We start from the raw sequence: 17,345 nt of genomic DNA, 5'->3' as shown, positions 1-17,345 counted from the left end.
CATTAGGGTATGAAAATACCTGTCTAAACTTCAGTTACACTGAATAGACATGCAGTGCTGTGTTTTGTAAATACATTTACAGCAACTTTTTATTCTATTCTATTCTGTGCCTCCTGAAGGCCACCACTTCTGTGAGAAAATGAACCTTAATCGCCTACTGCCTATTGAGATCACGGAGTTCCAAACACCTACAGGTCAGCCATTTGCACTCTTTTTTTGTGTTTATTTTTACGCTATGTCTTAGCAGCACTGGTGATAGGAAAAATATTCCTCAGTGCCCTCATTTGCTCTGTGGTGAAAAGATTTTAAATTTACAATCTCAATACATGTAAAGAACAAATTAATTTCTTCTTTGTAAGTCCACAAAAGAAAATGAATTTTCAGGATCTTCTCCCTAAGTTTAGCCAATGAAAAGTACAACTCTAGACTTCAAAGTTTTGTCATTAGCCCCCTATCCAGGCTTAGCATGAAATGGCTCTACAAGGTTCCCATTTTATGGCTGGACCAGCAACATGTTGAGGGTGGTATGCTCATTATGGGAGAGCCTCTCTAGTTTCTTGTTCTCCGTATCTTTGAACTTCAGGGTGGTGGCTTAAGACCAGATCAGCTGATCTGGGCCCCCAAATCTCTAAGAATCTCTAAAATCTCTTCAGGCCAATCTGGGCCCAAGAATCTAGAGTGGGAAACTAGTATTTCTGGTCACACCCTCATGCAGAACACCAAATTTCTACCCAACCTCAAATTTCAGTTCCCTCCCCAAGATTACGCCCAAGTGGTGTCAGTTAAATGGAAGACTTTGCATGGGCCAGACATATCTTCTGCATGCCAGTTCGTGGAATTGCTCCTTCCAACACGGGAGGACGAGCAGCACAGCTTTGCGAGGGAACCTATGAGGTAATTATTTAGAACTAATGGACAAAGTTGAGCTCCATCAAGGTGTTAGTGTGCTAAAAGCCACCTGACATGACCACAAAGATCTGCAGTTTTGTGTGCTGTTTCCTACAATGTATTCTGTCACCTTTATTAATCATTGCGTTTTGGGTACTATTTTCTATGTGGTTTTGGAATTATCACCAGTATTTTGAAAATCTTGAGTCCTGCTTACCTTTTGGGCAAAGTTTTTAAGGAGGCCAAAACAAGCTGTTTTTCTGCTGCTAGTTTCATTTCTTCAGAAAGCAGCATTGAAAGAGTATGATTCGAAAGAGCACTCTTTTCCTGAAAGCAGTTAAACAAAAATGCTGAGAGAAATATGTATGATGCAGTGTAATAACATATGGTTCAGTAATTACATAATGCGGCAGTTAAGAAATGCTGTCTTGCGTCTACCAGTAAAAAAACTTAAACTTGTTTTACCAATGACAGACATAAAATAAGATGAGTTTCTTAGAAGAACAATACTTGAGAATACAACTCTAACAGTGGCTCAGACACAATCTTCTAAATTGTGTAATATGGATTCAAACTATGACAGTGATCCTATACAGAGCTTCACAAGGATGCGGGGGTTCATCAGTATTTATAGTGGAGGGTGAAAGAAGACTGTCCAGTAGCATATTTCTTGGGCTCCTACCGGCTTCATCTAAACACTTTTACTTTCTGTGCTGCCAATGCCTCGCTTTGAACCTCAGCATGTATATTTCAAGGCACAAAGAAATGTTAATTGTACTCAACTGCTTTACAAGTTGGGTTACAGACGGAATCTAGCTGTAATCAGAGTACAGTTTAGTCAAGCATGAAATTAACTGTATTAAGAATAAGTCTGTATGTTTGTCACTTCTGTTTTCCATGGCAAAGATCATGACCTTTAGGGGATTCTAATTTTTTTTAAATAGTTGTTTTACAAGTCTCTTCTTTCAAGTTTAACAGCTCTTTTTGATGTGTATTTTGTGTGTGTTTTTGAAGTCTTAATGTATTTTTAAATGATAAGTGATGGCTATAAATGCTTTTTCCAGTAGAAAATAAGTTTACGAGGAAGCAAAATATTCTGTGCCATGACTTTTCAGACTTTTTATTAACACCCAATCAGTCTTATTTATGAGATAAGAGACACACAGTAGACACAAAGACCAATCTTGCAAAGACACAAAGATATGAGTAACTACCTATCAGAGTAGTCACACCTCTACACTGCAAAAAAAAAAAAAAAAAAAAAATCCCACTGTAGCAAGTCTTGGAGCCTGGGTCAACTGACTTGAGCTCACAGGGCTTGCACTACAGGACTGAAAATAGCAGTGTAGAAGTTCTTGCTAAGGCTGGAGCCTAGGCTGTGAGTCTCAGGGAGGGGGAGGGTCTCCTTAGCAGGAACTTCTGCACTGCTATTTTTAGCCTCGCAGCATGAGTCCTGTGAGCCTGAATCAGGTGACTCACACTCTAAGACTTGTACCATGGGTTTGGGGTTTTTTTGTAGTGTAGACGTAGGCTCATGAGCAACTGAGGGTACAAGTCTTTGCAGGAGTGGCTCCCTCACATCAGCCTTCTAGTTGATCAGCCGCTTACACTTGCCAGTATTTACTATAACAAAGCCTGCCACGTAGTGGCACTGTGCACCATTCTGAACTAATAATTATACAAGTATAACAGGATCTCTATGCTTTATCATATATATTTCACACAAAACATTGTCCACATATTACTTAGGGTCTTGGTGTCCCAGCCTTACTCATGTTACATAGTATCTTACGCCACAAAGTTCTCGTTGGAGGTCAAAAGGGAGTACGTAATGAGTAGGGCAGGGCCGCCCAGAGGATTCAGGGGGCCGGGGGTCTTTGGTGGCGGGAGGCCTCCGCCGCCGAATTGCCACCGAAGACCCGGCACTTCGGCAGCGGGTCCCGGGACGGAAGGACCCCCCGCCGTAGAATTGCCGCCGAAGACCCGGAGCGAAAGAAGCTCTGGGGGCCCGGGCTCCACGAGAGTTTTCCGGGGCCCCCAGAGCGAGTGAAGGACCCCACTCCAGGGACCCCGAAAAACTCTTGTGGGGGCCCCTGCGGAGCCCGGGGCCTGGGGCAAATTGCCCCACTTGACCCCCCCTCTGGACAGCCCTGGAGTAGGGCACTTCTCAGCATGACTAAGGGTGGCAAAATCAGGTCCACAATAAATCATGGACCATATTCTGTGCTGACTTCAGTGGGATTACATGAAGCATAAATCAATTAAGAGTTTTAATTGCTTTTAATTAAGTGGAATGTATTTCAAGTAGTTCTGATTTAAACAGGATCTATGTGTTAGCACCGCCAACCTATCTCAGGATTCAGCACTTAATGCTTGCATAAAAAAAGAGCAATTTGCAAAGGATAAAATGCAAGTAAATTTGGGGGGAAATTACCCTAATTAGTTGCAAAGCTGCCTGTAGTCTAGCCCGGTCCTGGATCGTCTGGGCCTGACTTGGCTGTAATCGTGATTTTAAGAATCTCGAGCTCCAAGTCCCACTCATCCAAGGCAGTCGAGCTTTGAATAACTCCTCTGAAAAACAAGTATCACCAGACCCTACTGTTTAATCCCATGTGTTTCCACTGATGGGTAAGTACACACTAACGGAGTAACAATGTTGTAACTAGGGAAATAATCCATATGAAAATTAGCATGTTAGTTTTACATGGCAGTCTTTAGATTTTATCTAAACTGAGCATCCTGCCTGAAAAGTCCTCCTCATTTTTGGCGAGGAATTGGTCATTCTACTAAAATGAAGTTGTCTTATATTAATACCTGAAATGAAAGTAGTGTTGACAACCTGAATAGTTAAAAAAATGAGTTCAGTTTAAAAAAATCATACGAATGTTTTAACAGTCATGAGATTAAAAAAAGGGGACTATTATCATTTGTCTTCTGATTTTTGAGGACTTGGGATTCATATTTTCAAGTTTTTTCTCTCTAATCAGAAAGACTAGAAGCCTGCTATTTAAAAAAGGAAAACTGATATTCTCACATAATCACATGACTCCAGGTGCTGCGGTTTAGGAAAAATTTCAAATATGAGACTTGAAAGAAAACTTGGGGACTTGACAGCACTGAAGGTGTGGTCTCCATGAAAACTATATGAAAAGTGACATCCTTTCAAACGAATATTCATGAAGAGGGGAATCCATATTGGCTGAATAAAAATTCACAATCTATATCTAATATCCATTTTGAAGCACTGAGAGGAGAGGAAGGTGATCCCGAACAGTCAACTCATGCCTGACCAACCTGATTGCCTTCTATGATGAGATGACTGGCTCTGTGGATATAGGGAAAGTGGTGATGTGATATATCTTAACTTTAGCAAAGCTTTTGATATGGTCTCCCACAGTATTCTTGACAGCAAGTTAAAGAAGTATGGATTGGATGAATGGACTATAAGGTGCATAGAAAGCTGGCTATATTCTCAGCTCAACAGGTAGTGATCAACTGCTTGATATCTAGTTGGCAGCCAGTATCAAGCGGAGTGCCCCAGGGGTCAGTCCTGGGGCCAGTTTTCTTCAACATCTTCATTAATGATCTGGATGATGGGATGGATTGCACCCTCAGCAAGTTCGTGGATGACACTAAGCTGGGGGGAAAGGTAGATATGCTGGAGGATAGGGATAGGTTCCAGAGTGACCTAGACAAATTGGAGGATTGGGCCAAAAGAAATCTGATGAGGTTCAACAAGGACAAGTGCAGAGTCCTGCACTTAGGACGGAAGAATCCCATGCACCGCTACAGGCTGGGGACCGACTGGTTAAGCAGCAGTTCTGCAGAAAAGGACCTGGGGATTACAGTGGACGAGAAGCTGGATATGAGTCAGCAATGTGCTCTTGTTAGCCCAGAAGGCCAACGGCATATTGGGCTGTATTAGTAGGAGCATTGCCAGCAGACCAAGGGAAGTGATTATTCCCCTCTATTCGCCACTGGTGAGGCCACAACTGGAGTATTGACTCCAGTTTTGCCCCCCCCCCCCCCCCCCCAGAAGGGATGTGGACTAATTGGAGAGAGTCCAGCGGAGGGCAATGAAAATGATTAGGGGGGTGAGGCACATGACTTACGAGGAGAGGCTGAGGGAACTGGGGTTATTTAGTCTGCAGAAGAGAAGAGTGAGAGGGGATTTGATAGCAGCCTTCAACTACCTGAAGGGGGGTTCCAAAGAGGATGGAGTTAGGATGTTCTCAGTGGTGGCAGATGACAGAACAAGGAACAATGGTCTCAAATTGCAGTGGGGGAGGTCTAGGTTGGATATTAGGAAACACTGTTTCACTAGGAGGGTGGTGAAGCACTGGAATGAGTTATGTAGGGAGGTGGTAGAATCTCCATCATTAGAGGTTTTTAAGGCCCGGCTTGACAAAACCCTGGCTGGGATGATTTAGTTGGTGTTGGTCCTGCTCTGAGCAGGGGGTTGGACTAGATGACCTCCTGAGGTCCCTTCCAACCCTAATATTCTATGATTCTATGATTAATATAAAATACCCTGATTATTATACTTGTAGACAAAAATCTCAATATGCTGAGCACTATTTAATAAAAGTCTGATATATCATAAAATTCCATGGAAATATTTGTTAGTCTTAGGTTTTGTTTAAATAATTTTATACAAAACCTACATTTTGATCTAAACTTGACTAAAGATTCCTTTAATGCATTGCCTGTATTTGTAGCTATAATTAAAATTTCTACAGGACATCCTGGTACTGGGTCTTTTCCTTTCAAACCTTCATTTTCCCAAATTGGAAAGCAATATGTGCCAGACTGGAAAGAAATTAAGTCCGCAACCACACACTGACATTTTGAGGTTTCTATTATTTCCACAGTTGAGATGTATTAGAAACCCTACTGGACACTATTAAGCCTGAACATTTTTATCCCTTTCCTACAGGCATATCAAATATGACTAAACAATCATAGAGAAGAAACAAAATCTATCGTTATAGTTACCATTTTCAGCTCTTACCCTTTTGATATTAAAAATTAATTTAAAAAAAATCTGCAAAGATAAGTTTTCCTAAAGAAAAGGTCTTTGACTACTTGAATACTTTAGGCTGCTTTATCACTTTCAGAAGACAGTGTATGTTAATTTAACATTAATCTCAGAAGAAAGAGATCATTATTTTAATTCTACTGACTCTTGTGTAATGCTAATCTCTCCCGAATAATTTTTCGTAGCCATTTTTCTCTTAGCCTTTCTTCCTGCTCCTCATTTTCAGCTTTTGGTTCATTGAAGGTCCCATAGATTTCAGTGGCTTCTCTTGGGGTGAAGTAATCTAAGCTGGAGGCACAGGCAATATAATGTCGTTTCCAAGCACTGTATTCGTTGTCTGCTGGAGTGTAGGGCAGGAACCATCCAAACTTAACACATTTTGGCACCCACAAACAGTCCTTAAGACAAGAAAGAGGTAAAAGAGAGACAAACTGTGATTGAGGACAAAAAGCTTTCTATTTAATCTTGGGGTTTCATACTGCCACTGATCACAGTATAAATCAAACATGGGACCTCCATAAATATGTTACAGTGAGATATCCTTTTTTATGAAGTGCCTAGTACTTTTACAGAACAAATAAAAATACATGATCCCTCTGTCTCAAAAAGCTTGCTGCAACATTTTCTTATATGCAGAGGCCAGCAGTGTTCTTGAAGATGAATAATCAGATAATGCCAATGAATTCAATTGAGAGAGGTGCATTTGTTTTTGTTCTGGTTTTTTTTTTTAAAGGGGTGTTTTATTTTAAAATTCTTCATTATCTGGAAATCTGCAAATAAAGGCATTATCTTGTCCCCTTGATTGTCATATTTGGCACTGGGGAACAGAAAGAGTAGGCTAATTGTTGTACCACTTTGAGCAGCTTCTGAAGATCAATATTTATTTTATTTTAATTTCTATAAATAGTATTGAGCCTATGTTATACACTATCTATTTAGACAGATCATAATAAGCAGTAGCATTCTGGAATATCCACAATGCCAAGCCCTGGCATTATCTGTATCCATAAGGCCACAGCAATCTCTATAAATTACAGAGTTTAGGACATCCAGCTAACTACATAGCTCTAAATTACATATTGTGTTCTGTTGCTTGATGTGTGCATTTAAAGACCAAAGCCAATGTAGGGTTAAGTATAGAAGCAAAACAACAGAATGAAATGTAGAATGAGAATTAGTTTCTGACAAGAGAAAATATAAATGTCTTTATGTGTAATATACTCTCAGTGATTGAGATGTTCTTGCTAGGGTTGGATGAAGCTGGTTCCAACAATTTATCTGTTATAGTGAATTAAATAGAGCAGAGTTTAAAAGGTTATTTTATCAAGTGCGTGAAAGAGTTGAAAATTCTGGTACAGAAGATCTTTCTAATTATTCTTAAGTATGCTAGACAGATACATGAAATGCTTCAGAAGGTTGAGCATTTATCTGAGTGCTGTACAAGATACAAAATTGCTTTGGCAAATTTATGCTATTTACAACATGCTGTTCCAGATTCCCCATTTCATATATGCAGTGCCCCTTAAAAGCGCTGCAAATGTCCAGTTATAGGTCCTATTCCTATCAACATCAATAAGAAAATTCTTCTTGATTGCCATGGGAGTGGGACCAGGCCTACAATGAACAGACCTGTTCAGTTATAAACTTCCAGTGCCAGTTGACTTGGGCAGCTGCACACAGCTCCCTGGGGCTGAGAAAGGAGAAGATGTACAGAGATATGAAACGTGGCAGCACTCTGGTGAAATCCACTTTGGTCACTGGAATCTTCTCTGCAAGCCAGTTTTGGGTAAACCTGTAAAGAGACAGATATTCACTGTAGTTAAAATCCTGTTGAGATTCTATTCTGTCACTCTATTGGTCTTCCCTTTCAGAAAACCTGAGATCTCTTTGAAGAATATTGTCAGGAGTGAAGTGATTCCTATGAGGGCATCATTTGCAAAGTGCTTTGGAACCCATTGGGAAGGGATTAAAGATGCATTTAAGTCTAATTAGTTGGCCATTTCTCTATTGATAGCGTCGCATCTCAGTGACATAATGCAACGTTTTGAGAGCAAATCTAGACTTTTATGTAAAGAGGAGCATTGCATTATTGCAACTAGTGAACTGTATGTCTTGCAAAACAAAACTATGCCAAGAGTGTGGTCATTTCAACAGAACCAATTATGTTTATTCCGGGCCCTTATATCACTGAGGTTGGTTTTATTGCTCTGCAGAAGACTGGAAAGAGTTGAACCTTTGTATTTGTAGTAGCCATTTTCTATTATTAGTAATCCAGTAGGTCAGGAGTTTGAGATGACTCAGGAAAGAAACTATTAGATAATATGCCTATTATCCTGGGCCTGTGTGAAAAACCTATAAATCAATCCAGATGTTTGGATGGGAAAGGATCCAAGGAAAGAGTTAAAGATCTCTCTCATTTTTAATAATCACAAGTGGCCAGGAAACAACTCTGCAAACCCTTACTCACACACAGACCAATAGAAGTCAGTGTATAAGGGATGTCATGATTAGGCCCTTATTTTATAAGAGCTGACTAATACCTGGTCTTGTCCTGTGAGATACAGAGCTCCCTCGCTCCCATTAGGACCTAGTGGGAACTTTTTGTGTTCAGTACCTTGCAAAGTTGACTCTTTGGGGCCTGATTCTGCAATATATAACATGGAGCAGGCTGTTGTGCCCACAAGGAACCACACTGACTCCAGTGAGTCTCTGCACAAGCAAAACAATCTGCCCACCCACCTTATAAACTGCAACATCCAGGTCCTAGATTGTGAGGTCTTTGGGCAAGGAACCTTGTTTGCTCCATGTTCTGCACAGCACTGACCACACGGACAGTGCTCACCCAATAATATATAATACTAGATGGAAAAGCTATAGAGGTTGTTTTTTTCTTATTTCCCTACTGATGCAATGAAAAGGGGAAAAGATGGAGAATCTGGAGCCTCAAGCCTGCACTAGACACACATCTATACACTCTCTCACACAATTTTGCTACCATCTTAATATTTAGGTCTTATGAATCTGACAGTGTCCTTATTAAACCAAACTGACGGGACCCTCTTACAAAAGAAAGATACAATTTCAGGTCCCAATCAGATCCATCTGGGCAGACACCTGCACTAGTGTTAAACCCTCAAGGACTTCACTGGGATTCCGCAAAGGTATAGGGATCCCCCGGGCAAATCTCATTACAGAATTGGTTTGCTGTGTGTCTTATGTGACATCCATATTCATACATACCTGCTTGTTTGGAAAGACGACACTAAGCTAGTCCTTGTAATAAACTTACTTCAGTTGTGATTTACTGCATCTCATCAACATTCTGTGGAGGAATTGTTTGCGCTGCTTGTCTGTCCACAGATTAAACCAATGGCTTATGAGACTAACTCTTTCCTCAAAGAGCTGAAAGGAAACAGAGTATTTCCATATCTAGTTCAGTATGATATGCAGACCTGTACAAGTCTGATGCACATATAATGATGCTTAGGGAGGCGCTGTGACCCTAGCAGATAGAAATTAAACTTGGCAGGGGTGCTGGAACAATTTTTATAGTAGGGGTGCTGACAGCCATTGAACCAAACTGTAAACCCTGTATATGATGGAAAACCCTTCAAGCCAGCGGGTGTTGCAGCACCCTGCCCCCGAACCCGTAGTTCAAGCATCTATGAATTGGAGGCTTGTCTATATGACAAGTCACTGCAAGGCACGCCACAGTGTGACTCTACAGCTTGCACCACAGTCATGTCCTGCACAGATACTGTAACAAGAGATTTTGCTTTTAGCTGTTTTGAAAAACCTTGCAGCACTTTGATAGAGACCAGAAAAAGGGGTTTAAATATTGTAAAATTTCACGTCTTCCCCATTGATATAATTAAGGTGGTGATAGTATCAGGACACTTTGACTTGCATAAAAAAGCAGTTAGTTTTAAGATTAAGGCTTTAGATAAATAGATTACTATTACTACTGTAAATAGTGATAGTTTAAAGTTAGAAATCCAAAATAGTGGATGCAATAATCCTCTATGAAAAACAGGGTTAGGGTATGGAAAGTTCCAGCAACTAATAGGGAATGACTCAGCATTTCTCCCAAGACCTCAAGGGGAGGAGCTCTACCCAAGATGGTGTCAGAGAGAGGAGCTTAGCTATCTTAAAATAAGTATTACATAATGGGGAGGAACTAGACAAAAAATAGCAATTATGCTAATATCTGGAAGCTGATTGAGATGGGCTAATTAAGTTAATGAGCAGACCTTGAGACAGAGCAACCAGCATATAAGGCCCACAGCTAGCTGGCTGAGTGTAGTGGGTTTGAGGCTTTATAGAAGAATAGAAGCTACCTGAGAAGAACAGAAAATTCCAAAAAGTAGCCACCTGGGAAAGCAGCAGCAGCAGCAACTCTAAAGGTCACCACAGCAATGCCTGTCATAGCAACACAATCAGCAGTCCCTGCCAGCAGCAAAAGCCAGCAGCAACTGCTGCTACGCCCGCAGCCTGAAGCAGCAGCAGCAGTTAGGAAAATTGTGGCCTTGACAATCACCATCCTTAACATCATTACAGACGGATTAGAAGAACCATTAAGACGAACCAGAGGGAACTTGGGTACGAGTGCAAGTCTGATTTTTCCATGTATTGTTAAGGAGTGCATGGGTCTGTCTGTAAATAAAGCTGGATGCCTGTGTTCTGAGTGAAATCTCCCCTACCCATCAGGTGACCGCTTGTCCAGAGCTCACAGGATGTTAAAAGCTTAAATGTTAGATGTTAAATATTAAGGTATTAAATGTTAACTATTAAATGTTAATATTAAGTAAATAATTCTCTCTAAAACTAGAATATTGTAATGATTTATAGAGGTAATGTATATTATGTTGTATTAAGTATGTTACTGAATTGCAGCATTTAGGCTAGAGCCTTGATGTATATAGGGCCTCGTGTGTGTGTGTGTGTGTGTGTGTATAGATAGATAATCTATTACATTGTAACTGTTATATGATCTACATATCCTGTGTAGTCCGTGTCTATTTTGTTGTGCCGCTTCATTCCTAGATATAATTCTACTGTGTTTTAATATGTTTTATATATTCTTTCTTGCTTCTATTAAAAATACTGTAATTACTTATTTTTGAAAACATAAGAATTATTTATTTTTAAAAGCATTTCTGCTTGTGTGTGTCAGTCCTTGAGCGGAAGGCTGTACCTGTGTGCTTTCAGGAGTTAGTAAGATTAGCTTGCTCTAGGGAGCCCTCTGCAGGTCAGAGACAAGCCTCCTGATAACACACTGGCAATTCTTTTCAGGCAGGCCACAACCTTTTTACCCTTGTATTAAATTAAAAACGCTATTGTAGGCTAATTTAATTGGCATCTAAAATGTAGGGTAACAACACTGCTACAGTGCAGTGGAAGTCCTGGAGTACAGCTTTACTACGTTTTCAAGTAATAGTACGCCTAGCCACACTCTCTAGGACTTGCATTGTGCTGCAGCAGTGACCACATGGGCCATTACTGCCTGGTAAACTGTAGATTCACACCCTGGCTTTTCGTGCAGTAACTTGCCATGTAGACAAGCCCTGGGACTCAGGAGACCTATATTCTTGTATTCCTACCACTTCTTCTGCCACTGACGAGCTTTGTGACCCTGGGCAAGTCACTTCATCCCTGTGCCTGTTTCACTTCCTATCCTTTGTTTAAGCTCTTCAAGGAAGAGACTGTCTCTTATTTAGTGTCTGAACTGTGCCTAGCCCAGTGGAGACCAGATCTCAGTTGGAGCCTCTGGGAACTAGCTACTGTAATACAAAAATGAGCAGTCCAAAGGGACAGATCATTACGGAGAAGCTTACTCGTTGTTCTTATCCCCGTGATGTATGGTTAAATTGTCTACCTATTTTAGGTACAGTAACTCCTCACTTAAAGTCGTCCCAGTTAACATTGTTTTGTTATTAGGTTGCTGATCTATTAGAGAACATACGCATTTAAAGTTGCGCAATGTTCCTTTTTAAGGTTGTTTGGCTCGCTCCGCTCCGACCTGACCCCTCTCCCCAGCAGGAGCGCCGGGTGGGTGGAACGGGGCAAGCCCCCGCGCCCCAACCCCGCTCTCTGGCAGGAGTGCCAGGTGGGCGGAGTGAGGCAAGCTCCTGTGCCCCGACCCCACTACACCCCTGCCTCAACCAAGCTTCACAATCATCATGGGTGAGTGCAGTATTACATTGTTTAAAAATATTTAAAACTTATACTGTATATGTATGTAACGTCTTTTGTCTGGCAAAAAAAATTTCCCTGGAACCTAACCCCCCTTATTTACATTATTTCTTATGGGGAAATTGGATTCACTTAACATCGTTTCGCTTAAAGTAGCATTTTTCAGGAACATAACTACAACGTTAAGCAAGGAGTTACTGCATTTTTAGAACAGCAATCACTGCAATGCCAAGGACTGGTGTATTTCTCTAACGGTCCTTGAAAGTGATATTTTGACAGAGGGCAGACATCCATTTTTGTTCTCCTTGGCCCTGGGTTCTATGGGAATGACACTCTCCCTTAGTTCAAAACCCCTGTACAAGAAGGACATCAAACTTAGTTGTTCTCTGAGGATAGAGTCCACTTCCTCTCACTCTCTCTACTCCAATTGCTGCTCAGCAAAGGTCTTTTATTCTTTTACACTTTCCTCTGCAGGTAAAATGAGCAATTTCTGAGTATATAGGCCTAGTGCCAGGCCACAGCAATTGATGTGGGATGAGGCTTTTGGGAATGTAGTCCCATTTAGTTAAGAGCAGTATCTGATTTGATTAAAGGAAAAAAATTGTTTATAAAACATTGAACCAATATATAAATCTGTAATTTAAAAAAAATTTAAGACATGTAATGCCATTATATCTGACTACAGTTATAGAGCCAATCATGTGCTTGCTAATGGCCATAGTTCTTATTGCTATGAATAGTCCTTGATCCTCACAGGCGTAATTGCTGTCAGACATCATGGCAGTAAATACTTTGCCTTGAGGAAGCAGTTTATTGTTTTTAGTATTGTAGTAGCTCCTAGAAGCCATGGTCCTACTGTGCCAGTAACAGTACAGAGATATAACAGACAGCCCCTGCCCCATTTCTGTTAAATAACCAAAGAAAATAAAGGTGCGGCAGTTAAAAGACGAGGAGATGTTGATGTAATGTTTTTAAAATGTGAGGTTGGTTTCTGATCTAATTTACATGAGCATGCATCAGTGCATATATTGTACGATGTTTCCTTGTCATTGCATGTGCAAGTGGGGGTTGGCGGTGTTTCAAGATATGTGGCAATGTACACCAATGCATTTCATGATAGTTGAGCCTATGAAAATGACTTCTACCAGACTGTAACTTACCTGCTTATTGAATGATTTGTTTGCGATAGGTGTCCAAGTGCTGAACCTTGTGTTCAAGCTCCCAGTAGTCTGGATTTTACTGGAAGACACTCTGATGGACTTCACTGTGTTTTCTGCAAGGAGTCCTAAACACTCTAGTTGCCATTGTTTAACAGTGTGGGGACTTGGTGTTACGTAAGCTGTGGTCATCATTGCATCAGTAATACTTGGTTACACCAGCTTTGTTAGAGCCACCTAGAAATTCAGTGAATTAAAGAGATATGTGAAGTGATCTAATTAATTCTTAGTAGAGATGGGTGCAAACTGTAGAATTCAAACTTGGATTCAGATCTGAAGCCCACTCCCAACTCCCACTATGCTCAGTGGGGCAGTTAGATCCAGAAGCCTGAATCCAGGCCCATTTTATATATTGTTTGTGTCTTAAAAATACTTTGCTGTCAATCTTATATCTTGCAATCTTACCTATGTTTAGATGAGGCAGCTGGGTAAAGGGCATCAGTGTGTACATAAGCAGGCCAATGCTTGAGCTGTGATTTCATCAGATCACATAACTGAGATTGGGACTGGTCAGTAAGAACCTAGATGGGAGACTTCCCAAGAAACCCAAGCTACCGAAGGAAGTTCTGTTGCCTCAATAGGTGGCAATCTGTCCTCTGTCATATGAACCAATGATCTGGTGTGACTCTTATGGCTCCTATTCTTGTGTGGATGCCTTCTTCTAGTCATTACAAATTCCCTGGGGGTTTTTTTGTATAGAGAAGGGTAGCTTCCCTATTGTTCTTGCCAAATTATAAATTGAGTAATTAGTCTACGTATGTACAATTCTCTTGTCACCATTCCCTTTTAATACCTTTAAAATTAATGTTGGACTCATGAAAACTGCAAGAACTGTAATCCTGGAGACCAATGAATTCTATTTTCAAAATAAATATTTACCTAGTATTTACTAGGTACAGGTGGGTTGTGGTGGTGCATACTTCCCCCACATCTGTCCACCACTGTATCTCAACCATATGCTAGAAAGCTGCCATTTCTGTGCGTGAGTAGTTTATTCCCCATACCCATTCAGTGCCTGGTCCATCTCTGATAACAAGGGGACCTATTATGGTGAGGATAGCAGATTTCCTCTGGTTTATGGACCTAGTACTGCTGTATCTAATGCTAGGTCTGTTTAAATTCCCCTTCCCCTCTCCCTTTATGGAATCCAGGTCTGGTCTTTACTGAATAGCCACTGATGAGATAGCACTTTGTCCCTATTTTAAATTGTGCTATAAAAGGTATGCTGAAATCTCGTCTCCCCACGCTGCTTGCCTGCAAATTACATTTGCATTTTCATCTCTGCACCAGTTTTCATTTTTAAAAAATACCTCACAATTTCTCTGGCAGAGGAATGTAACCTTCTTGCCCTCTTAAAGTTCTGATCTCTACCCTCTGCTACAAATCAATCATGCACAAAGTTCCTGGCAATTATGAAAAACCTAGAATGTTCATTTTTGGTTTAGTTTTGAAATCTTTACAGCTGTTGCTCTGCAGCCTATATGATCAGGCCTGCAGGACATTACTCCCTACCCTTTCTATTAACGTTAATACAGTAAAACTAAAATACAAAGCAACCCACTCTTCCCATAGAACAGGGAGTTCATAGTCTATTGAATGCTTTACCTCTAGGAGAGGATACGTCTTGCTTTTCCTTCTGAGCAAGCCGCTGGAGAGCTGTCGTGGAAGCTGGAATTACTGCTGCGTTGGATGAGGGTCAGTACTCCCCATCTCCATAGGAACTGCACAACAAGCTACACCTTGGGCTCCCAGCCAGAGCTTGACTCAGGCTACCGTTGCCTTGTGTGCCCCTCCCCTAAAGGGGAAGGACCTACGGCACAGCTTCAAATCTCAGTGTGGGCTCACTTCCACTAGACTTGCAGCTGCCCATACACCGTCTAGTGACGTGGCCATGGAACCATCTCTTGCATTCCCACTATAACAGACCCTTTACCCCACATGTGGCAGTGACACAGCAGAATTGGGCTGCAGCAATCCTGAACAGAAGGGAACGGCACTGGTATGTCCCAGCGTAGGACAGGCCAAATGGAGAGCAGCATAGTTGTACCAAACTACAGCATAGCACCATCCATCCAAACTAGCGTACAATGGGACAACCTACCACTATTGCAAGTGAGTCAGAACTAAAGGTCAGCATCTCTCAGCTAGGGAAATCTTTCTGAGTGGGGAACCGGTGGGTGGGCACAGCTTTTGTAGAACTAGGTAAGATTATCCTAATTGTAAAGGTTGAGAAACTGGAACACAAGTTAAGGAACTTCCCTGGGGTTACAAAGCCAGTCAGTGGCAGGGTAGGACATATAAACAAGGTTTATATTACTGACTCCCACGATGCTGCAATGCTAACTACCTTTATCTCATTCAAAGTGTGCTTCAGAAGTGTAATGCTTTGAGGGGCACAAGTGAAAGAGCAGGATATTTTTAAGCTGCTCCCCAAATCTCCACTGTTGATCAAAATGTTGATTAACTTTGTTTGCACTATACAGTTAAACAGTAATCATTTTGGCAAGAGTTTTGTTTTGAGCTAATAACTTATTTGTGGCACCAACTACACAACCTGGAATTTTGCCTAGGATACGGTAACTTATTCTTACACTGTAGCTTGCCCACAATAACAGTAAATGTAAGTGAAGTAAAGAACACCCTAGTAGAACCAACTCCTTCAGGTAACATCAACTATCTTATGAAATATTGATTTTCTTGTTGCTAAATCTCTTTGCTACTTGAAGTCTGAAGAGACACTGTTGAAGTTGACAAGCTAAAAATCACAACCATCTCCTTTTAAATATATGTATATTCTATTTCCTCAGCTCTCCTGCAGTAGTACATACTACTTGAAGACAGAGTTCAAATAGTTTCTACGTAAAAACACTACACTCCTGCTTGCAAAAAGTTTTAGAGCTAAAAATCCTATGTACAGCCACTGTCTAGTTACTAGCTGACCAACGTATGACAAAGCCTTGGGTACACTTTCTTTTGCTAGTGTGGTCAGTGTATTGTGCTCCCAGTTCCTCTCCACACTGTCTTGGGAGCGGAGTAGTCTGTTCACAACCTCCCCAGAAGACATCCATCAGATTAGGAGTTAGGGATCTTCCGTGGTGGCAAACTCTTTCTAAAAAGTCTCACTGACAAAGGGAACTGTGAAGTAAATCACAGTGGAACAAGGGAAGTTTGGGGGAAGGACTTTACTAGAAATCTGATGGCTTAGTGTGGGATTTGGGCTTCTAGGTGGGAGAAGGAAGGGAATGCCAGTACTTTACTTAGAAGGTGCAAGAGTTGGACTTGCTTTCAGTGGGGATTATGGTATCTAAAGCCTCCTCCTCACAGAGTTGGAGTTTCTGTTTAGAACTTTAGGGATCAGACAAAGCTACAATTGATTCAGAAGGAAAGAGGGGGGAGCTCATGAGTCAAAGAACTGTGTTATTTCAATGAAGGTCTATAGAATCCTCTTCTCTGAGTGGGGCTTGCACAGAATTTGAACCTTTTCTCCTCTGTCCCAGGCACTAGTAATATGGATAGATCAAGAGCTCAAAAGACCCAAAAGGGAAGGGAGAAAAACTTCACTCCTGCTATAGAACAAATGCACACAAAAATGGAATCTGAATAAACAGTTTAACTACACATTAGAACAAATGCATCACTGAGTGCACATTTTCACATGCCCTGGTAGAAGTTTTGAGCCATCACGTAATCAGTCTTTGCACAAACACAGGCTTTCTCTGTCCATGTTCAAGAAATGTAGCAATTTGTATGGGATTTGGGCTCATGCTGCTACAAGGCGGGAGCAAAGATTCAGCTTGATTGTATGAAAGGAACATAGTGTGGGGTAGATTTGTGCTTGTTAGCTATGGGCCTGCTTTGTCAACTGTGAATCTATCAGTACAACATCTTCAGTACTGAAATATGTATCGTAACATGTGCTCCACAAAACCTGCCTATAGAAGCACTTTTTAGGAGCAGACCTCTTGTTACTGGGCATGTGTTGAAGGTCAGTGTTTATTGTTGCAGACTCT

General features: G+C 41.1%; 1 protein-coding gene across 7 annotated transcripts in view; it reads right to left on the bottom strand.

Moving 5' to 3' along the window:
* The window catches only part of ECT2L (epithelial cell transforming 2 like), a 49,217-nt gene extending 34,131 nt beyond the window's left edge, over window positions 1–15,086 (bottom strand). For 4 of the 7 annotated variants that reach the window (XM_008177016.4, XM_042848197.2, XM_008177020.4 and 1 more), the window contains exons 1-7: window positions 14,941–15,079; window positions 13,279–13,512; window positions 9,216–9,328; window positions 7,556–7,718; window positions 6,072–6,324; window positions 3,323–3,459; window positions 1,106–1,215 (exon numbers count right to left, since the gene is read on the bottom strand). In XM_008177016.4, the coding sequence (XP_008175238.2) occupies window positions 1,106–1,215; window positions 3,323–3,459; window positions 6,072–6,324; window positions 7,556–7,718; window positions 9,216–9,328; window positions 13,279–13,470 (968 nt within the window). In that variant the 5' untranslated portion in view covers window positions 13,471–13,512; window positions 14,941–15,079. Of the gene's footprint in view, window positions 1–1,105; window positions 1,216–3,322; window positions 3,460–6,071; window positions 6,325–7,555; window positions 7,719–9,215; window positions 9,329–13,278; window positions 13,513–14,940 lie in introns of all 7 variants that reach the window. The other 3 variants (XM_005280364.5, XM_065590269.1, XM_008177025.4) reach the window with 3 other exon arrangements.
* Window positions 15,087–17,345: the final 2,259 nt, after the last annotated feature.

Source organism: Chrysemys picta, chromosome 3, assembly GCF_011386835.1.
Source record: "Chrysemys picta bellii isolate R12L10 chromosome 3, ASM1138683v2, whole genome shotgun sequence".
NCBI classification, from domain to species: Eukaryota; Metazoa; Chordata; order Testudines; family Emydidae; genus Chrysemys; species Chrysemys picta.
The sequence above is the reverse complement of the archived record's forward strand: the minus strand, read 5'-3'. Positions and strand labels throughout refer to the sequence as shown.